This window comes from Nerophis lumbriciformis, linkage group LG26 (assembly GCF_033978685.3).
Source record: "Nerophis lumbriciformis linkage group LG26, RoL_Nlum_v2.1, whole genome shotgun sequence".
Taxonomy (NCBI): Eukaryota; Metazoa; Chordata; class Actinopteri; order Syngnathiformes; family Syngnathidae; genus Nerophis; species Nerophis lumbriciformis.
Window position 1 is genome coordinate 10,928,374 of NC_084573.2, and position 24,127 is coordinate 10,952,500.

Sequence of the window (24,127 nt, forward strand, 5' to 3'; positions counted from 1 at the left end):
TACTTATTGTACATTGAAACCCTAGTGTAGTATTACTACACCAGAATGCTCAATATAGTAAAAGTATGATAAGTACTTCGCACAATGTAGTATTACTACACAAGAATGTTTAATATATTAAAAGTAGGAAGTAAAAGTATGATAAGTACTGAATATGATGTATTGTTACTACACCAGAAAGCTTAATATATTAAAGTATGATAAGTACTTGACATGATGTAGTATTACTACACCAGAATGCTCAATATATTAAAGTATGATAAGTACTGGATATGATGTAGTATTACTACACCAGAATGCTCCATATAGTAAGAGTGTGGTGCGTACTTGACATGATGTAGTATTACTGCAAAGTAGAAGTAAAAGTACTTGTGTTTGTTGCCATGGAAGAAGCTGATCCATTCATAACAAGTTTTCTTGCTGCCAACCCAAAATATAGAAGGGATTCCAACAATCAGCATCATGACATATTTCAGGAGGAAGAGTGTGAGGTTAGGTCCGCTGCTCTGCTGCACCTGCAACACATTCTACTTATTAACAGTGCTACTACATATATTCACTCTGTAGTAGTATTACTACATATATTCACTTTGTAGTAGTATTACTACATATATTCACTTTGTAGTAGTATTAATATTACACATATTTACTTGGTATTACTACAAATATTTCATGAGGAAGAGTAAAGTTAGGACCGCTGCACCTGCAACACATTCTACTTATTAACAGTAGTACTACTCATATTTACTGTGTAATATTATTACTACTACATATATACTTTGTATTTTTACTACATATATTTAATTTTAAATATTACTACTAATATTTACTTTGTAATATTATTACTACATATATTTAATTTTAAATATTACTACACATATGTATTGTGTAATATTATTATTACTACATATATACTTTGTAATATTTTTACTACATATATTTAATTTTAAATATTACTACACATATTTACTGTGTAATATTATTACTACATATATACTTTGTTATATTTTTACTACATATATTTACTTTGTATTATTATTACTACATATATTTACTTTGTATTATTATTATTACTACATGCATTTACTTGTATTACTACATGTATTTACTTTGTAATATTTTTAATATTACTACATATATTAACTTAGAATTATTACACATATATACTTAATATCACACATTTACTTAGAATTATTACTCATTATTACACATATATACATATTAATATCACACATTTACTTAGAATTATTACTCATTATTACACATATATACTTATTAATATCACACATATTTACTTATTAATATCACACATTTACTTAGAATTATTACTCATTACACATATATACTTATTAATATCACACATATTTACTTATTAATATCACACATTTACTTAGAATTATTACTCATTACACATATATACTTATTAATATCACACATATTTACTTAAAATTATTACTCATTATTACATATATACTTATTAATACACGTATTTACTTAAATGTATTACTCATTACACATATACTTAATATCACACATACCGTATTTACTTAAATTATTACTCATTATTACACATATATACTTATTAATATCACCCATTTACTTAGAATTATTACTCATTATTACACATATATACTTATTAATATCACACATATATACTTAGAATTATTACTGATTATTCCACATATATACTTATTAATATCACACATATTTACTTATTAATATCACACATTTACTTAGAATTATTACTCATTATTACACATATTTACTTATTAATATCACACATATTTACTTAGAATTATTACTCATTATTACACATATATACTTATTAATATCACAGATATTTACTTAGAATTATTACTCATTATTACACATATACTTATTAATATCACACATATATACTTAGAATTATTACTCATTATTACACATATTTACTTGTTAATATCACACATATTTACTTTGAATTATTACTCATTATTACACATATATACTTAATATCACACATATTTACTTATTAATATCACAGATATTTACTTAGAATTATTACTCATTATTACACACACACACACACACACACACACACACACACACACACACACACACACACACACACACACACACACACACACACACACACACACACACACACACACACACACACACACACACACACACACACACACACACACACACACACACACACACACACACACACGCAGGAATAAGTGCTATTCTTTTTCCCAGATGAAATGTCAAAGTAAATAAAGTAGTAAAATATTTGTGTGTATTTAATGTTCTAACAACTTATGTGTGTTCAACATTCAAACTGCCGTCAGGGGATTGTGGATCTTAAAGATGATCTCCATGTTTACGTAACATACATCAATAAAGGAAAGATGATCTCCATGTTTACGTAACATACATCAATAAAGGATGTAGATCAGGTGTGTGTGTTACCTGGTGGGGACACGGGATGTGGTAGTGCCGGCACCTGTCCTGCACCCAGCTGCTCTCCCAGGCGGCGCGCTGGCTGCTCTCGTACAGGTAGCACACCAACACGGTCAGCAGAGGCAGCAGGTAGAGGGCGGAGAAGACGGCGATGCGGATCATGAACTTGACCAGTTTGTCCTGGTTCTCCTTCTCCAGAGGGATCTCCATGCGCACTCGGTTCAGAGCCGCTATTCCTGTCAGCAGCAGCACCACGCCCACCTGAGGAACACACACACACACACACGCACGTTGGCGGCCGTCTTCCAGAGAGCAGAACAACAACCTCCTCACCGCCACGTCCACGCCCAGCGGCGCCAGCAGGAACCAGCGCAGCGCCGCCATGTTGTAGAGACCCACGAAGCAGACGCCGCTGACGCCGTCGCCCTCGATCTTGTTCATGGCCAGCAGGCTGACGGTGAGGACGCCGGGGACGCCCCAGGCGCAGGCGTGGAAGACCAGAGCCTTCTTCTCGATGGCCTCGCTGCCCCACTTGGGCACGGCGGCCAGGAACCAGGTGATGGTGAGGATGACCCACCAGACGCTGCCCGCCATGGTGAAGAAGTAGAGCACCATGAAGACAAGCGTGCAGACCTACACACAGGACACGCTTTAACAACACTTCTTTTTACGCTTGAACATGTATTTTCTTATCTCTCCTTCTCTCAAGTACAAACGCTCGTTCCAAGACCCTCACACATGAAGGAAAAAGACCCCCAACTAAGAAAACTAAGTTGCAAATGTAAAAAGACAAAGCTTTTTTTTGCCCAGCGCTCTTATTTTGGTTTACATTTCCTGTTTGCCTCCTTTTGCCACTTCTCCTGTCTGGGAGCTTCCTCACCTGTCCCTGGTTGCCAATCAGGATGCTTGATATGCTTTGTTTGCTCTTTGCGCACTTCCCAGCTGCACAGCTTTGTCTTTTGCTCATTAAATACCTTTTTTTTTTTTACCTGCGCTTTACCTACAGAATATAACGCTGTTATTAGTTATAAATATATTTTTTCAATGTTATTTCCTAAGGGTGTTAAAAAATCAATTTAAAAATAATACATTTGTAATTTTAAAGAAAAAAAATCTCAAAATATATTTTTGGATGAAACACATTAAGCAACTATTATTGACATCATTAATGATACTGGTCCTTTACTTTGGAGTTTTCTTTTTTTAGTATTGTATTTAAGTATTGTAAAGCTGTTTGTGTGTGTGTGTATACAGTACAGGCCAAAAGTTTGGACACACCTTCTCATTCAATGCATTTTCATGACTATTTACATTGTAGATTGTCACTGAAGGCATCAAGCTCATCGAGAGAATGCCAAGAGCGTGCAAAGCAGTAATTTTGAAGAAACTAGAATATAAAACATGTTTTCGATTATTTCACCTTTTTTTGTTAAGTACATAACTCCACGTGTTCATTCAGTTTTGATGCCTTCAGTGACAATCTACAATGTAAATAGTCATGAAAATTAAAAACACACATTGAATGAGAAGTTGTGTCCAAACTTTTAGCCTGTACTGTGTGTGTATACAGGTAAAAGCCAGTAAATTAGAATATTTTTGAAAAACTTGATTTATTTCAGTAATTGCATTCAAAAGGTGTAACTTGTACATTATATTTATTCATTGCACACAGACTGATGCATTCAAATGTTTATTTCATTTAATTTTGATGATTTGAAGTGGCAACAAATGAAAATCCAAAATTCCATGTGTCACAAAATTAGAATATTACTTAAGGCTAATACAAAAAAGGGATTTTTAGAAATGTTGGCCAACTGAAAAGTATGAAAATGAAAAATATGAGCATGTACAATACTCAATACTTGGTTGGAGCTCCTTTTGCCTCAATTACTGCGTTAATGCGGCGTGGCATGGAGTCGATGAGTTTCTGGCACTGCTCAGGTGTTATGAGAGCCCAGGTTGCTCTGATAGTGGCCTTCAACTCTTCTGCGTTTTTGGGTCTGGCATTCTGCGTCTTCCTTTTCACTATACCCCACAGATTTTCTATGGGGCTAAGGTCAGGGGAGTTGGCGGGCCAATTTAGAACAGAAATACCATGGTCCGTAAACCAGGCACGGGTAGATTTTGCGCTGTGTGCAGGCGCCAAGTCCTGTTGGAACTTGAAATCTCCATCTCCATAGAGCAGATCAGCAGCAGGAAGCATGAAGTGCTCTAAAACTCTAAAACACCAGCAGATGACATGGCACCCCAAACCATCACTGATGGTGGAAACTTTACACTAGACTTCAGGCAACGTGGATCCTGTGCCTCTCCTGTCTTCCTCCAGACTCTGGGACCTCGATTTCCAAAGGAAATGCAACATTTGCATGGTTGGGTGATGGTTTGGTTATGTACACACGCACTATTGTGTGTGTGTGTACATACACAATAATTGACATACACTTGTAAAGAACATAATGTCATGGCTGTCTTGAGTTTCCAATCATTTCTACAACTCCTATGTTTTTGTGATAGAGTGATTGGAGCACATACTTGTGTGTTTAGGGTCATTGTCCTGTTGGAACACCCAACTGTGCCCAAGATTTTAGGTTGTCCTGAAGAATTTGGAGGTAATCCTCCTTTTTCATTGTCCCATTTACTCTCTGTAAAGCACCAATTCCATTGGCAGCAAAACAGGCCCAGAGCATAATACTACCACCACCATGCTTGACGGTAGGCCTGGTGTTCCTGGGATTAAAGGCCTCACCTTTTCTCCTCTAAACATATTGCTGGTTATTGTGGCCAAACAGCTACATTTTTGTTTCATCTGACATCACATGGACAAAGATAAGACCTTCTGGAGGAAAGTTCATGAATGTTTTTTGTGACCAACAAGTATGTGCTCCAATCACTCTATCACAAACAAATGAAAGTTGTAGAAATTACTGGCAACTCAAGACAGCCATGACATTATGTTCTTTACAAGTGTATGTAAACTTTTGACCACGACTGTAAATACATACACAAACACAAGCACGCACACACACACACACACACGTGTCTAAAAAACAAATATATACATACATACATATTAGACAGCACCCTCTGCTGGATTCATGGCATTAGCACACTTTTTAGTATTTTTAGTCATTAGCCGTGAGAAATGAGCAATAATTTCCATAATAGTGAGGACAGCAGAGCATCAACCATCTCACCTTATTATGCGAGCCTTGAGTGACCGTGGAAGCCCGAAACCTCCCGGGCACGGCGGCGTTACAGGACACTCGGTCCTCCAGCAGGAAGCCCAGGAAGAACATGAGGGACACCATCATGTAGCACACGGCGTAGAAGATGATGGGCCTCTCCGGGTAGCGGAAGCGTGACACGTCGATGAGGAAGGTGAGGAAGGTGAAGAGGGTGGCGGAGAGACACACGATGGACACCACGCCGATCAAGTAGCGGGCGAAGGTCAGCTCCTGGCGTGTGAAGTACATGTTGGGACACGGCGGCGAGCAGTCGCGGACCCCCATGAAGGAGTAGCCCAGTTCCGGGTCCACTTTGAGCTCTCGGGGGCACCAGAAGCCGTAGTCCCGCTGGACTGGGACCGGACTCTCGGTGGTATCTGCACGGGACAGCAGGTCCACTGGACGAGGGTAAGGATCGTCACAGTCTGGGAACCTGGTGGAAGACCAGATGTGTCATGGACTCAGCAGGGACAAAAGTATCGTATAAAAAAAAAAATGTATATATAATTTTTAACACTTTTATGAGTGAATTTTAGTGGGATGTTTTTTTTAAACTGTCATTGCTCAAAAATAATGAATCAAAATCAATGTTATGAATTATTGACCTATTAAAGGCTCCAATTACTTCACATCAAATATTCCACTATGAAATATTTTTGGGTAAAATATTGCATATTTTGTGTTTTTGCCATTAAAAAAAACCTGGGTTTTGAAAAAAAAGGCATACAATAAAACAAAGTACAAAAAATTAACTTCATACCGAGAGATCTGAAGTTGATCTAGAAATGTAAGCATTGAATAAAATAAATATTAGATGACTTATTACATGACCCTTTTGGATCCCCAATCATTTTTGTGAGATTTTTTTTTTAAAAGTGTCACCTCTCGAAAAATAATAATGAATTTAAATCAATATTCTAATGGATTATTCATCTATTTAAGGGGCCAATTATTTTACATCAAATATTACACTTTGAAACTCCTTTTGTGTAAAATATTGCATATTTTTTGTTTGTGCCATAAAAAAACAGGGTTTGACAAAAAGGGCATAAAACATAAAATATCTTCCTTTATATCGACAGATTGGACGTTGATCTAGAAATTTAAGCATTCAATACAAATACAAATAATATTTCTTATACTTTTATGAGTGGGGCCCTTTTGGATCTCCAAAAGGAAGGTTTATTGAGATTTTATTTTGAAATTGTAATTTAAAAAAAAAAAAAAAAACTTTTTTTGATAGTATTGTGTTTTTGCCATTAAAAATACATGCATATATATATATATATATATATATATACCGTATTTTCCGCACCATAAGGCGCCCTGGGTTAAAAGCCGCGCCTTCAATGAACGGCATATTTCAAAACTTTGTCCACCTATAAGCCGCCCGGTGTTGTAAGCCGCATCTAACTGCGCTAAAGGAATGTCAAAAAAACAGTCAGATAGGTCAGTCAAACTTCAATAATATATTAAAAACCAGCGTTCTAACAACTCTGTTCACTCCCAAAATGTACGCAAATGTGCAATCACAAACATACGTATATCAACATGGACAGAGCTGCGTGAAAAAAGCCACCCGGCCTCTTCGCGTAAACTTAAACTTACCTTAACCACTCGCTCATCTTTTCTTCATCCATCCCTTCGAGTTAGCTTTTATGATGACGCCGGCTGGAAAGGTCTCTTTTGGCAAGGTCTTCCTTTTGAATATCACCATGGGTGGAAGTTTCATTAGCATGGCAAGCTAGAACCACAGTGAAGGATGACTTCTCATTCCCTGTGGTGCGAATATTCACCGTACGTGCTCCCGTTCCACAGTGCGGTTCACAGGAATATCAGTTGCTGTGAAATACGGTAGTAATCCGTGTGCGAATGGAGAGATTGCGTCTTTTCATGAACCGGATCCTTGTCGCTTTGTAGGAGCCATTTTGTGGTCTTTACAGATGTAAACACACAAAGGAAATGAAACGTACGGTGATATCCGCGCGCTTTTTCTTCTTCTACGCGGGCGGGTGGTTGCTTACAGTAGAAGAAGAAGCGCTTCCTGTTCTATGGGGGCGGGTGCTTACCTTGGCGGTTGCTTGCGTAGAAGAAGAAGCGCTTCCTGTTCTACCGGGAAAAAAGATGGCGGCTGTTTACCGAAGTTGCGAGATCGAAACTTTATGAAAATGAATCTTAATATTTATCCATATATAAAGCGCACCGGGTTAAAAGCCGCACTGTCAGCTTTTGAGTAAATTTGTGGTTTTTAGGTGCGGCTAATAGTGCGGAAAATACGGTATATATATATATACCGTATTCTTCGGAGTATAAGTCGCACCGGCCGAAAATGCATAATAAAGAAGGAAAAAAAACATGTATAAGTCGCACTAGAGTATAAGTCGCATTTTTGGGGGAAATGTATTTGATAAAAGCCAACACCAAGAATAGACATTTGAAGGCAATTTAAAATAAATAAAGAATAGTGAACAACAGGCTGAATAAGTGTACGTTATATGAGGCATAAATAACCAACTGGGAACGTGCCTGGTATGTTAACGTAACATATTATGGTAAGAGTCATTCAAATAACTATAACATATAGAACATGCTATACGTTTACCAAACAATCTGTCACTCCTAATCGCTAAATCCCATGAAATCTTATACGTCTAGTCTCTTACGTGAATGAGATAAATAATATTATTTGATATTTTACGCTAATGTGTTAATAATTTCACACAAGTCGCTCCTGAGTATAAGTCGCACCTCCGGCCAAAATATGAAAAAAATTGCGACTTATAGTCCGAAAAATACGGTATATATAAAAAGTATTACCTGTATAGACAAATTGGGGGGAAAAAAATTATATACTGTATACTTTTATATCAAATACCTGTATATAAATTAACATTTTTATGACCAAGTACCTGGGACCAAACTTAAGGGAGCCCTAAATATAAAATACATTTAAAAAATAATAAATGTACACACACACACAGGACAATGACCCCAAACACACGTCAAAAGTGGTAAAGGAATGGCTAAATCAGGCTAGATCTAAGGTTTTAGAATGACCTGAATAGAAAGTCCTGACTTAAATATGTGGACAATGCTGAAGAAACAAGTCCATGTCAGAAAAGCAACACATTTAGCTGAACTGCACCAATTTTGTCAAGAGGAGTGGTCAAAAATTCAAGCAGAAGCTTGTGGATGGCTACCAAAAGCGTCTTATTGCAGTGAAACTTGCCAAGGGACATGTAAGCAAATATTAACATTGCTGTATGTATACTTTTGACCCAGCACATTTGCTCACATTTTCAGTAGACCCATAATAAATTCATAAAAGAACCAAACTTCATGAATGTTTTTTGTGACCAACAAGTATGTGCTCCAATCACTCTATCACAAACAAATAAGAGTTGTAGAAAGTATTGGAAACTCAAGACAGCCATGACATTATGTTCTTTACAAGTGTATGTAAACTTTTGATCGCGACTGTACATGTGCATATATGCAATATATAGGGACAAGCGGAAGAAAATGGATGGATATATATATATATATACATACAGTATATGCATACTGTATATGTACACACATTTATATGTGTGTACATATACACAGTGGATGTAAGTGTGTTTGATGAAATGACATCCAGAGTTCCTTCTTTGACGCCGTCTCTGTTAATGTGGTGCAATATAGTCGAGCGCACCAACCTGCTGCAGTCCATCTCCTCAGGCCAGCTGACGCCAAACATGTCCATCAGCTTGTAGCAGTCGCTCTTGGCCTGCAGACACAGTCGGCGGCAGGGCAGCGTCACGCGGCCGTACTCGGTGCACACGGGCGCGTAGAGGGCGCACAGGAACATCCTGAGCTGGGCGCTGCACTGCAAGTTGACCATGGGGTGGAACGGCTGCAGGAGAGAGAGAGAGAAGGGCGAGGGAAGCCACGGTGAGCTTTAAGTGTTGACGCAGCTCGGAAAGAAATGTGGGCCAAAGTGAGGCACAAAGGGAGCAACGGAGCGTGTTGTAGTGGAAGAGTGTGTCAAAACAACACTAATAATCCCTTACACACCCATCATTCCCTCCAAACTCCACAGGGGAAGCACCCCGCTAAACACACGCACACTTGTATTTGTTACCTTCTTGAGACCTCCGAAAAATGCCTACCTCTTTAAGACCACGCTTTCTAGATATATAAAGATGTGTATTTACAACATTAATAATATATACATACTATGCAAATATAAAAAAGCTTGTTGTGAAAAATGAGTTGGAATTTCACAAGAAAAAGGTCGCAGTTTCACAAGAAAAACTTAGAATTTTGGCAGTTTTTAAATAAGTAATCATTTTACTCAACGCAAGTCAAAATTTTACAAGAAAAACTGAACATTTGTGCAACATTATGATAAAAGTTGGAATTGTACTCAATAACAGTCGTAATTTTACAAGAAAAAGCTTAACATTTTGGCAATTTTATGAAAAGAGTCGTAATTTTACTCAAAAAATGTCACTATTTTACAAGAACAACAAAAATTGGCAATATTGTGATAAGTCAGAATTTTATGACAAATGTCATCATTGTGCATTAAAAAGTAATTTTACATAAAGTAATAATTTTACATAAAAAAAGTAATTTTACGAGAAAATATTGCAATATTACAAAAAAAGAATTTGAGAAATTGTTCCCAATTTTATAAGAAAAAAGTCAACACATTGTGAGAAAAATACTGCTTTTAGTTGATTTTTTGTTTGTAATTGGTTTTTAATCTTCATTATTTACTTCAGGTTATTACAGTATGCCTATATATACAAATTAAAATGTTGTAATTAATTTTGGCCAAAGGGGGAGCATTTCAATTTCACTTGTTATTTCATATGTTGACCAGACCTCAAGAAGGGTAGAAATTCAACACACACACACGCACACACACACACACACACACACACACACACACACACACACACACACACACACACACACACACACACACACACGTTATTTCATATGTTGACCAGAGGGTGAGAACTTCACATTTTACACACACTTGTTATTTCATATGTTGACCAGAGGGGGAGCACTTTTAAAACAGACAGTCAATTTGAAAAATCCCTCCTTTTTGGGACCACCCTCATTTTGATATATTTCACCACCAGGGGTGCAAATGAGACATTCTCTATTAGATGCAATGGTTTTCCATATTGGACCATGATTTATGTCCTAACTTGTTCACCGGTCCTCATATGGAAGGTACTTTTCCGTGTTGATGTCTCAAGAAGGGTAGAAATACCACCCCCCCCCCCCCCCCCCCCCCACACACACACACACACACACACACACACTCGTTACCTGCTTGAGACCTCCGAAAAATGCCTACCTCTTTAGGACCACCCTTTGTAGATAAATAACAATGTGTATTTACAACATTAATAATATATACATACTATGCAAATACAAACAAGCTTGTAGTGAAAAATTAGTTGGAATTTCACAAGAAAAAGGTCGCAGTTTCACAAGAAAAACGTACAATTTTGGCAGTGTTATAATAAATCGTCATTTTACTCAACGCAAGTCAAAGTTTTACAAGAAAAACTGAACATTTGTGCAATATTATGATAAAAGTTGGAATTTTACTCAACAGTCGCAATTTTACGAGGAAAAGCTTAACATTTTGGCAATTTTATGAAAAGAGTTGTAACTTTACTTGACAGAAGTCATAATTTTATAAGAACACTTTAAAAATGTTGGCAATATTATAATCGGAATTTTCCTTTAAAAAATTCACTATTTTACAAGAACAACAAAAATTGGCAATATTGTGATAAGTCAGAATTTTATATGACAAATGTTACCATTTTGCATTAAAAAGTAATTTTACATAAAGTAATAATTGTACATAAAAAAGTAATAATTTTACGAGAAAATATTGCTAATAAAAAAAGACTGCTTTTAGTTGATTTTTTTGTTTGTAATTGGTTTTTAATCTTCATTATTTACTTCAAGTTATTACAGTATGTCTCTGTATACCAAATAAAAATGTTGTAATTAATTTTGGCCAAAGGGGGCGCATTTCAATTTCACTTGTTATTTCATATGTTGACCAGACCTCAAAAAGGGTAGAAATACAACACACACACACACACACACACACACACACACACACACACACACACACACACACACACACACACACACACACACACACACACACACACACACACACACACACACACACACACACACACACACACACACACACACATTCTTGTATTTGTTACCTTCTTGAGATCTCCGAAAAATGCCTACCTCTTTAGGACCACCCTTTCTAGATATATAAAGATGTGTATTTACAACATTAATAATATATACATACTATGCAAATATAAAGAAGCTTGTTGTGAAAAATTAGTTGAGATTTCACAAGAAAAAGGTCACAGAGTTTCACAAGAAAAACACAGAATTTTGGCAATGTTATAATAAAAGTTGTCATTTTACTCAACGCAAGTCAAAATTTTACAAGAAAAACTGAACATTTGTGCAATATTATGATAAAAGTTGGAATTTTACAAGAAAAAGCTCAACATTTTGGCAATTTTATGAAAAAAGTCATAATTTTACTCGACAAAATTCACAATTTTATAAGAAAACTTTCAAAATGTTGGCAATATTATAATAATAATCGGAATTCTACTCAAAAAATGTCACTATTTTACAAGAACAACAAAAAAAATTGGCAATATTGTGATAAGTCAGAATTTTATGACAAATGTCACCCATTTTGCATTAAAAAGTAATTTTACATAAAAGTAATAATTTCACATAAAAAAGTAATCATTTTAAGAGAAAATATTGCGAAGAAAAAAAGACTTGTTTTGTTTGTAATTGGTTTTTAATCTTCATTATTTACTTCAAGTTATTACAGTATGTCTCTATATGCAAATTAAAATTTTGTAATTAATTTTGGCCAAAGGGGGCGCATTTCAATTTCACTTGTTATTTCATATGTTGACCAGACCTCAAGAAGGGTAGAAAAACCACACACACACACACACACACACACACACACACACACACACACACACACACACACACACACACACACACACACACACACACACACACACACGTTATTTCATATGTTCACCAGAGGGGGAGAACTTCACATTTTTACACACACTTGTTATTTCATATGTTCACCAGAGGGGGAGCACTTTTAAAACCGACACAGTCAATTTGAAAAATCTCTCCTTTTTGGGACCACCCTGATTTTGATAGATTTCACCACCAGGGGTGCAAATGAGACATTCTCTATTAGATGCAATGGTTTTCCGTATTGGGACCATGATTTATGTCATCACTTGTTCACCGGTCCTCATATGGAAGCTACTTTTCGTTGTCGATGTCTCAAGAAGGGTAGAAATACCACACACACACACACACACACACACACACACACACACACACACACACACACACACACACACACACACACACACACACACACACACACACACACACAGTATGGGTGGAGAGTGCAAAATATGCAAAAACAATTAATAAATACCAACGCCACCCCCCCCCCAGTTGGGTAAAGACTGACCGCTAGCATGGGGGAAGGGTAAGGCCGGGCAGGGGGCAATTTATGTGTGTGTGTCTGTTAGAAAGCAGACTATTGAGCACCAAAGCAACGCAACATTTAGCTGGTCTTCATTGGCGTCTTTGACCCAGATAGACTTGAAAAATGTAACGAGTAGCACCTTGACAATAATCAGTCTGCATCAAAGTTGTGATGTCAGTGCATTTCTGTCAGAATGACGTCTCCTAGAGAGCGCAATCTGCCACCCGCACGTGTAGAAAAGGATTAGGACGGCTTTTACGCGGTGCAACACAAACACAGGGGAGTCCTCCAGAGTGCGGCGCATTCTAAATATACTTAAAAATAAATAATAATCAAAAAAGTGGAATAAAAGAGCAAACAGGTGAAATGTAACGAGAACAAGTTGTAATGTTGACTGATAACACAAAGCTGCCATGCAGGCCGTTTTTTTTCTGTCATTGCTCAAAAAATAATGAATCAAAATCAATGTTTTGAATTAACAACACATTTAAGGCTTCAACTACGTCACTAAAATGTTAACACATTGTAAAACATTTCAAACATTTCAAAACAATTCTAACATTTTGAAGTGTTTTTAAAACATTTCAAACATCCCAGATATTTTCAAACATGTAAGATTTTAAACATTTAAACTTTAAAACAATTTACAACCTTGTCAAACATTTAAAATCATTTTAAATTGTGCTGAATTTCCCTCTGGGATCAATAAAGTACTTTCTAAATGACGTAAAACATTTCAAATAATTTTAAATGACGTGAAACACTTCAAACATTTTGGAAACACGTCAAACATTTTGGAAACACGTCAAACATTTTGAAACGCGTCAAACATTTTGAAACACGTCAAACATTTTGAAACACTTTAACATTTTGAAACACTTTAACATTTTGAAACACTTTAAACATTTTGAAACACTTTAAACATTTTGAAACACTTTAAACATTTTGAAACACTTTAAACATTTTGAAACACTTTAAACATTTTGAAACACTTTAAACATTTTGAAACACTTTAAACATTTTGAAACACTTTAAACATTTTGAAACACTTCAAACATTTTGAACGCGTCAATCATTTTGGAAACGCGTCAATCATTTTGGAAACGCGTCAATCATTTTGGAAACGCGTCAATCATTTTGGAAACGCGTCAAACATTTGGAAACGCGTCAAACATTTGGAAACGCGTCAAACATTTGGAAACGCGTCAAACATTTGGAAACGCGTCAAACATTTGGAAACGCGTCAAACATTTTGAAACACTTTAAACATTTTGAAACACTTTAAACATTTTGAAACACTTTAAACATTTTGAAACACTTTAAACATTTTGAAACACTTTAAACATTTTGAAACACTTTAAACATTTTGAAACACTTTAAACATTTTGAAACACTTTAAACATTTTGAAACACTTCAAACATTTTGAACGCGTCAATCATTTTGGAAACGCGTCAATCATTTTGGAAACGCGTCAATCATTTTGGAAACGCGTCAAACATTTGGAAACGCGTCAAACATTTGGAAACGCGTCAAACATTTGGAAACGCGTCAAACATTTGGAAACGCGTCAAACATTTGGAAACGCGTCAAACATTTGGAAACGCGTCAAACATTTTGAAACACTTTAAACATTTTGAAACACTTTAAACATTTTGAAACACTTTAAACATTTTGAAACACTTTAAACATTTTGAAACACTTTAAACATTTTGAAACACTTTAAACATTTTGAAACACTTTAAACATTTTGAAACACTTTAAACATTTTGAAACACTTTAAACATTTTGAAACACTTTAAACATTTTGAAACACTTTAAACATTTTGAAACACTTTAAACATTTTGAAACACTTTAAACATTTTGAAACACTTTAAACATTTTGAAACACTTTAAACATTTTGAAACACTTCAAACATTTTGAAACACTTCAAACATTTTGAAACACTTCAAACATTTTGAAACACTTCAAACATTTTGAAACACTTCAAACATTTTGAAAAACTTCAAACATTTTGAACACTTCAAACATTTTGGAAACACGTCAATCATTTTGGAAACACGTCAATCATTTTGAAACCCGTCAAACATTTTAAAACCCGTCAAACATTTTGCAACACGTCAAACATTTTGCAACACTTCAAACATTTTGCAACACTTCAAACATTTTGCAACACTTCAAACATTTTATGATAAATAAATGATAAATGGGTTATACTTGTATAGCGCTTTTCTACCTTCAAGGTACTCAAAGCGCTTTGACACTATTTCCACATTTACCCATTCACACACACATTCACACACTGATGGCGGGAGCTGCCATGCAAGGCGCTAACCAGCAGCCATCAGGAGCAAGGGGTGAAGTGTCTTGCCCAAGGACACAACAGACGTGACTAGGATGGTAGGTGGGGATTGAACCCCAGTAACCAGCAACCCTCCGATTGCTGGCACGGCCACTCTACCAACTTCGCCACGCCATCAACACTTCAAACATTTTGCAACACTTCAAACACATTTTGAACGCTTCAAAATCATTTTGACCGCTTCAAAATCATTTTGACCGCTTCAAAATCATTTTGACCGCTTCAAAAACATTTTGACCGCTTCAAAAACATTTTGACCGCTTCAAAAACATTTTGAAACACTTCAAACATTTTGAAACACTTCAAACATTTTGAAACACTTCAAACATTTTGAAACACTTCAAACATTTTGAAACACTTCAAAACATTTTGAAACACTTCAAAACATTTTGAAACACTTCAAAACATTTTGAAACACTTCAAAACATTTTGAAACACTTCAAAACATTTTGAAACACTTCAAAACATTTTGAAACACTTCAAACATTTTGAAAACATTCTGAAACATTTTGAAAACATTTTGAAACACGTAAAAAATTTTGAAACACGTAAAAATTTTTTAAACAAAACATTTTGAAACACGTAAAACATTTAAAAATATTTCAAACATTTTAAAACATTTTTGAACCTTTCAAGTCATTTCCAAACATTTTTAAACATTTTCAACATGTTAGCTAGAAGAACTGCAGGCTACGGATACAGTTTGCATAACACCACATATAAAGTACACGTCTTGGGTTAAGCACGTACAAAGGCTGCAATAACCTACGCTTACATAAACTGAGCTTGCATTATATTCTCCTTCCTATTCACCATCTATTTTTAAAGCTTTTTCCTCAGCTCCCCTCCTCCACCTCTTCACTCCCCGACAGCCATTTTATTAGTCAGCAGCCACCGTGAGACTTGCAGTCCCCATGGGGGGGCTGAACGTTAAGGGCTACACTGGAAACAGCTGGCCAGCCACTGGTCCAATTATCTAAGCATGTAAGGTGCAAAAAGCGTGTAAGCTAGCGCAGGATCTATTACTGTCAATTCAGCCTCGCTGTCAGCTCATTAAATATTCATAAGTGGCAAGTAGGGATGCAACCATAAAAGGTACTAATGATAACCGCTTGCATTGGTGAGTATTACCAATATAAAAATAATGGAAAGAACAAGAATGATAGCTACTTTTTGTTAGGCCCCGTATATAGATTTAAGTTTAAAATCAACATTTAAAAAAAGAAATGACGCTATGGCAGTCGGTGTGTCATTCGTTCCAGAGTAGTGAAAGTGGTTAAATTGTGGCATTTATACACAGGGATTTTTTTTTTTTTTTTTTTTTTACATCTAGCCCTCGTTCATGGTTATATATATTCTTGTTCACTTTTACGCCTAGGTAATCTATTTTAATACACTATTTTAACAAAACATCCAAATATCTGAGAACATGAGGTCGTGGTCCTCGCGCATGCATGGCCCGATCGTGTCTTCCGGTACCGATCGTGAAGTGACGACACACCACTACACGGGAACAGCTCCTCCAACACGTCCTCGTTTCTTCTTCGCTCCCAGACTCGGTCCAATGCTGCGATCCATTTACATCGGAAGTGGGAAGTTGGGGCAGGGAATGAAGTCAAACCCGAGTTGTGAGCGTTCCAGTTGCCATGTCGGAATCAACTTTCCAGGAAGAGGTGAAAATAGAGCTTTGGAAAACCGGGAATTCTGAGAATTCCGTGGATTTTTTTGGGACTTGGAAAATTGTAGTTTGGTTGTCCAAGGTGAGATGAGTGTGTGGATGGTGGAACGGTTCCAATCAGGTGAGAAATTTGGGAATTGTGCATGTTTAAAAAATGGCCCATTCATTTTCAATGGGCAATATGTCCCGGAAAACCGTGAATTATGGGTAATCTGGGATATTTTTTTTATTTTAGGGAAAGCTCACGATTCCCAGTCGAGCCGGACGTGTTGATACTTGAACGGTTCTAATCGGATGAAAACAGTGGAGTGTGGAGTGCGCCAAAGTTTTGCGGCGGAATAATAAATAGATAATTTTTGGGTGTAGAATCTTAAATGTGTGAATGCTTGGACATTCACACTTTGGACCATCTGATCACATATCAGATTTTCTATATCCAGCGTACAGACAGCGCCTCAAGCAAGCCCCTCCAGTGAGAAAAACTGTTAAAGTGTGGAATGAAGACACTGAACTAGTGCTTCAGAACTGCTTTGGGAGTACAGACTGGGACATGTTCAAAACTGCTGCTCAGAGGGATGACGGTGCTGTGGACATAGAGGAATATGCTTCCAGTGTAAGTGGCTACATCAGCATTGTGCCCACAAAACAATAAAAAATATACCCAAACCAAAAACTCTGGATTAACTGTGATGTTCGGTCCAAGCTACATGCCCGCTCCACTGCATTTGTCTCAGGCAACGCTGAGGACTATAAGAAGGCCAGATATGACCTGCGTAAATCCATCAGCGAGGCCAAGGGACAATACAGACAAAAGCTGGAGGGATTCTACTCCACCACAGATTCCCGACGCATGTGGCAAGGCCTGCAACACATCACAGACTACAAGCAGGGGAGCAGGGGGGTCACAAACAGCCAACGCTCACTGCCAGATGAGCTGAATGAGTTCTACGCCCGCTTCGAGGTCCTCAACACCAACCAACAGAGAGGGGTTCTGACCACGGAACGCACGCAGGACCCACCACTCACTGTGACAACATCAGAGGTACGTACAGTTCTGAGGAGAACAAACCCACGGAAGGCAGCCGGCCCAGACAACATCCCTGGCCAGGCCCTCAGGGTGTGTTCATCAGAGCTGGCTGACATATACAACTTGTCACTAGCACAAGCTGTTGTGCCCACCTGCTTCAAGACCACCACCATCGTGCCCCTGCCAAAGAAAAACACTGTGACCTGTCTGAATGACTATCGCCCTGTTGCACTCACCCCAATAGTGATGAAGTGCTCTGAGAGGATAGTCATGTCACACATCAAGAAGACCATCCCAGACACACTGGACCCTCTACAGTTTGCCTAGCGGCAGAACCGGTCCACTGAGGATGCAGTCAACACCGTCATCCACATCACCCTCACCCACTTAGAGGGCAAGGACACCTATGCCAGGCTATTATTCATCGACTACAGCTCTGCTTTCAACACGGTCATCCCACAAAAACTCACTGCTAAACTCCTCACTGTTGGTCTGACACCGGCTCTCTGTGACAGGGTCTTGAACTTTCTCACAAACCGGCCCCAGTCAGTCAGAATCGGCAACCAGACATCAGGCGCAAAGGTTCTAAGCATAGGGACCCCCCAAGGCTGCGTGCTGAGCCCCCTATTGTACACCCTCTTCACACACGACTGTGTGGCCTCCCAGAACAACACCAGTATCATCAAGTTTGCAGATGATACTACGGTCGTCGGACTGATCACCGGGGGAGCTGAGGCAGCGTACAGAAGGGAGGTAGCGGAACTGGTGGCCTGGTGTCAGGATAATAATCTCTCCTTGAACACAGACAAGACCAAGGAGATGATTATTGACCCACGGAGAAGGAGTGCACACTACACACCTCTGTACATAGGGGGGACAAAGGTGGACAGGGTGAAAACCTTTAAATTCCTCGGGACCCACATCAGCGAGGACCTCACCTGGGATCACAACACCCAACAAACAATAAAGAAAGCCCAGCAGCGACTGTACTTCCTGAGAAAATTTGGCATGCCACCCAAAATTCTCAGCAACTTCTATAGAAGTACGGTTGAGAGTGTCCTTACCAGCTCAATCACGGTCTGGTATGGAAACTGCACTGCTAAGGACAGGAAGGCACTCCAGCGAGTGATTAAAACTGCTCAGTACATATCAGGAGCAGCCTTCCCCTCACTACAGGACATGTACTCTACCAGGGCCACCAGGAGATCACTCAACATCATAAAGTACAGTACACACCCGCAGCACATTCTCTTCAGCCCCCTACCATCAGGCAGACGATACAGGAGCCTGAAATCCTGGACTACGAGACTGACAAACAGTTTCTACCCACAGGCCATAAGGCTTGTGAATGCTAACTTGTGAATGCTAGCCCCCCCCCCCGTTTTACTTTTTGAACAAAAGACAGCTACCATGACCACTCCCGAACTGTGAACCATCACTGTAGACACTTTTCACCTTTGATCACTAAAGACACTAACTGCCGCTGTGACCAAATGTCACCTCCATATTTATACTGTTGACTGTCAATCAGAATGTGCAATAATGTTATGTTACTTACTGTGCCTTGTATATACATTTTTATTTTTATTTTTAGCTAAGTACCGTGTGACTTGTTGAAGGGTGGACTTGCAAAGTAAGATTTTTATTGTATGGCAAACTGTTTAACTGTGCATATGACAATAAACAATCTTGAATCTTATATTTTTGATGTTGATTTAATAAAAAAATAAATTAAAAAAATTTAAAAAAAAGTTTTCCCCCCCACACACACCCCCGAAGGGTATACTTGTCTTCCCCTCACACACACCCCCGGCGGGAATACTTGTCTTCCCTCCACACACACCCCCGGAGGGTATACTTGTCTTCCCCTCACACACACCCCCGGCGGGAATACTTGTCTTTCCACCACACACACCCCTGGGGGGTATACTTGTCTTCCCCCACCCACACCCCCGTCCGGGGGGTATACTTGTCTTCCCCCCACCCACACCCCCGGCGGGTATACTTGTCTTCCCCCCACACACACCCCCGGCGGGTATACTTGTCTTACCCACACACACACACACACCCGGGGGGGTATACTTGTCTTCCCCACACACACACACCCGGGGGGTATACTTGTCTTACCCCCACACACACCTCCGGCGGGTATACTTGTCTTCCCCCACACACACACCCGGCGGGTATACTTGACTTCCCCCCGCACACACCCCCGGGGGTATACTTGTCTTCCACCCACACACACACACCCTTGAGTGTATACTTGTCTTCCCCCCACACACACACTCTTACCGCTATATCTGTTTCCCCCCACACACACTCATTTAAGAGTATATATGAGTGTAAGTGTGTGTATACAAATGTGTGTGGGTGTAAGTGTGTATATATGTGTGTGTGTGTGTGTGTGTGTGTGTGTGTGTGTGTCAACGTGTATATATAAGTATATGTGCGTGGTAGAGATGCGCGGTTTGCGGGCACAACCGCGGAGTCCGCGGATTATCCGCGGATCGGGCGGATGAAATAAAAAAAAAAAAGATTTTATCCGCGGGTCGGGTCGGGTCGAGCGGTTGAAATAAAAAAAAATTAAGATTTTAAATAGATTCAGGCGGGTGGCAGTTAAACCAATTCGGAAATATATATACATAGTTAAATGTTACCCACATACGAAAAACGAGCAGGCACCTGCTGCATATGCCACAACAGAAGAAAAAAAAAAAGAAAAGAGATGGATACTTTTACGGAGCGGAGAAGGGACGCCTCGCCGGGGACCGGGACCGAGGCCCCTTCCCCCGAGAGGACCCCACCGGGAGCCGTAGCTGAGGCGATCCGCGAGAAGGGCCCGACGCACGTCCAGGGTCACCACCGCGCCCACCGCACCGACACCCCGCCGCGGCCGGCGTCACGCGCAGCAGGCAAGCAGCTTACCTGCCCGCCACCCCCGTGGCCGGGGGCTCGTGACAGGGGTCACTCCGCGCGCTCCGCCCGCGCAGCTTACCTGCCCGCCACCCCTGTTGCCGGGGGCGCGTAACAGGGGTCACTCCGTGCGCAGTGCGCTCACGAAAGGGGTGGGGCTCACCCTGGTTGATATAGACAGCAGGACGGTGGCCATGGAAGTTGGAACCCGCTAAGGAGTGTGTAACAACCCACCTGCCGAATCAACTAGCCCTGAAAATGGATGGCGCTGGAGCGTCGGGCCCATACCCGGCCGTCGCCGGCAGCGAGACGCGCTTGGAGGTGCGCTCAGCGCGGCTCCCATATGATTGCGCACTGGTGTGCGTCTGGGTCGTGACAGCGTGGCACGCGAATGTCTGTGCTGCATTGGATCAGTCTCCTTTCTTTAACAGGCAAAAGCTTTATAACCTCACTAATGCCTTGCATCGTCTATATTAGATATATAATAACGGGCGGGTGCGGTTCTGATCAAATGTTAGATCGGGTGGATGGCGGATGGTTGACGACTTTCTGATGCGGTTGCGGATGAAATAATTGCCTATCCGCGCATCTCTAGTGCGTGGGTATAGGTGTATATATAAGTGGGGGTGTGTGTGTGTATACGTGTATATATAAGTGTGTGTGTGTGTGTGTGTGTGGGTGTATACGTGTATATATAAGTGTGTGTGGGTAAGTAGGTATATATAGGTGTGTGTGTGGTTATAAGTGTATACATGTGTGTGTGTGTGTGTGTGTATAAGTGTATATACAAGTGTGTGTGTGTGTGTGTGTGTGTAAGTATATAAAAGTGTGTGTGTATGTGGGTATAAGTGTATATACAAGTGTGTGTGTGGGTATAAGTGTATATACAAGTGTGTGTGTGTGTAAGTGTATATACAAGTGTGTGAGTGTGTGTGTGGGTATAAGTGTATATACGTGTGTGTGTGTGTGTGTGTGTGTGTGTGTGGGTATATATATATATATATATATATATATATATATATATATATATATATATATATATATATATATATATATATATATACACACATATATATATACCAGTGACGTGCGGTGAGGTTGATGGCTGGTGAGGCACTGACTTCATCACAGTCAGATTTACAAACATATGAACCCTAAAGAGTATCTTATTCACCATTTGATTGGCAGCAGTTAATGGGTTATGTTTAAAAGCTCATACCAGCATTCTTCCCTGCATGGCACTCAGCATCAAGGGTTGGAATTGGAGGTTAAATCACCAACAATGATTCCCGGGCGCGGCGCCGCTGCTGACCACTGCTCTCCTCACCTCCCAGGGGGTAATCAAGGGGATGGGTCAAATGCAGAGGACAAATTTCATTACACCTAGTGTGTGTGTGACAATCATTGCTACTTTAACTTAACACATACAAACTGTAGCACAAAAAAAAAGCACATTTAATAAAAAAATGTTTATTATGTTCTTACCTTTACTTATAAATGAAGTCCATGCGCCGCTGTTGTGCTGGATTACTGCACCCCCGCCGTAGAATGCACCCCCTGACGGGAGTGTTATATCAACTAAAGCCCTCACTTTAACTTTCCACGTGCAAGATTGAATCTGTTTAAAAAAGTGTAACCGAGGGTTTATAAATGTCGCCTATACTGTATGAAACTACAAAATAACAAACACGGAAGCTCCAGTTTACACGAGGACCACTTTATTTACCTTCTTTCAAAAACCTCCGCTCCACTCCAACGTGTCATCACTTCCGCTCTTAGCGCCTTCAAAATAAGAGCTCAAGGCATATACTGTATAACAGTGCATAACAGGAACGTAACATCACAAAGAGGAAAGCCCATAAAAATAGGTTACAAAAGTTATTTAATAAGAAGCCAAAAAGTGCAAAAACAATAATGTTCGTGTTGGAGGAGTTGTGAATTAGGTACACCTGCTGTCTGCAGGTGTACCTAATGTTGTGGCCCTGCAGTCATTCACAACTCCTCCAACACGAACATTATTGTTTTTGCACTTTTTGGCTTCTTATGAAATAACTTTTTTAAATAGATTCAATCTTGCACGTGGAAAGTTTAAGTGTGGGCTTTAGTTGATATAACACTCCCATCAGGGGTTGCAATCTACGGCGGGGGTGCAGGAGGCGGGATTACTGGAGCCTCAGCCAGTGCGTCTTTTGCAGCAGTTTTATGATCGCTCAGCACAAGAAATACGTTACACACATACAGTTGTTGACAAAATACACTGTACATTATATACCTCAGCTAACTAAACTATGGAAATGTATAATATAATTCATATAGCAATACAGTCTCACTGCACAGCAGGCCAGCAGTTAGCCGAGTCCGCAATCCATGGTGCCTCAACTGGCTGCTGATCACCGCACCGTCTCTTCTCAGTATTTGAACGGCAAATGTGAAAATTCAGCAATTTTGAATAAAAATAATCTAAAACTGGTGAAGTTAAATGGAAAATAACTTTATAGTATAATCACTGGATACATATAACAATTTAATAATTTTTTTTTCTTTTTACATTTTTTTTCTTTCCATGATGGCAGGTGAGGCGTATATATACGTGTGTGTGCGGTGGGTATATGTGTATACATACGTGTGTGTGCGGTGGGTGTATGTGTATATATACGTGTGTGTGTGGGTAAATATATAAGTGTGTGTGGGTATAGGTGTATATATAAGTGTGTGTGTGGGTATAAGTGTATATATAAGTGTGTGTGTGGGTATAGGTGTATATATATATAAGTGTGTGTGTGGGTATAAGTGTATATATAAGTGTGTGTGTGGGTATACTGTAGGTGTATATATAAGTGTGTGTGTGGGTATAGGTGTATATATAAGTGTGTGTGTG

General features: G+C 39.0%; 1 protein-coding gene across 1 annotated transcript in view; it reads right to left on the reverse strand.

Annotated features, from left to right (window-relative positions):
* fzd3a (frizzled class receptor 3a) overlaps positions 1 to 24,127 on the reverse strand; it is a 60,128-nt gene that overhangs the window by 5,009 nt on the left and 30,992 nt on the right. Inside the window, exons 3-7 of the mRNA XM_061987400.2 lie at positions 9,368 to 9,564; positions 5,640 to 6,102; positions 2,779 to 3,078; positions 2,455 to 2,706; positions 370 to 515 (exon numbers count right to left, since the gene is read on the reverse strand). Of these exons, the coding sequence (XP_061843384.2) occupies positions 370 to 515; positions 2,455 to 2,706; positions 2,779 to 3,078; positions 5,640 to 6,102; positions 9,368 to 9,564 (1,358 nt within the window). The remainder of the gene's footprint in view (positions 1 to 369; positions 516 to 2,454; positions 2,707 to 2,778; positions 3,079 to 5,639; positions 6,103 to 9,367; positions 9,565 to 24,127) is intronic.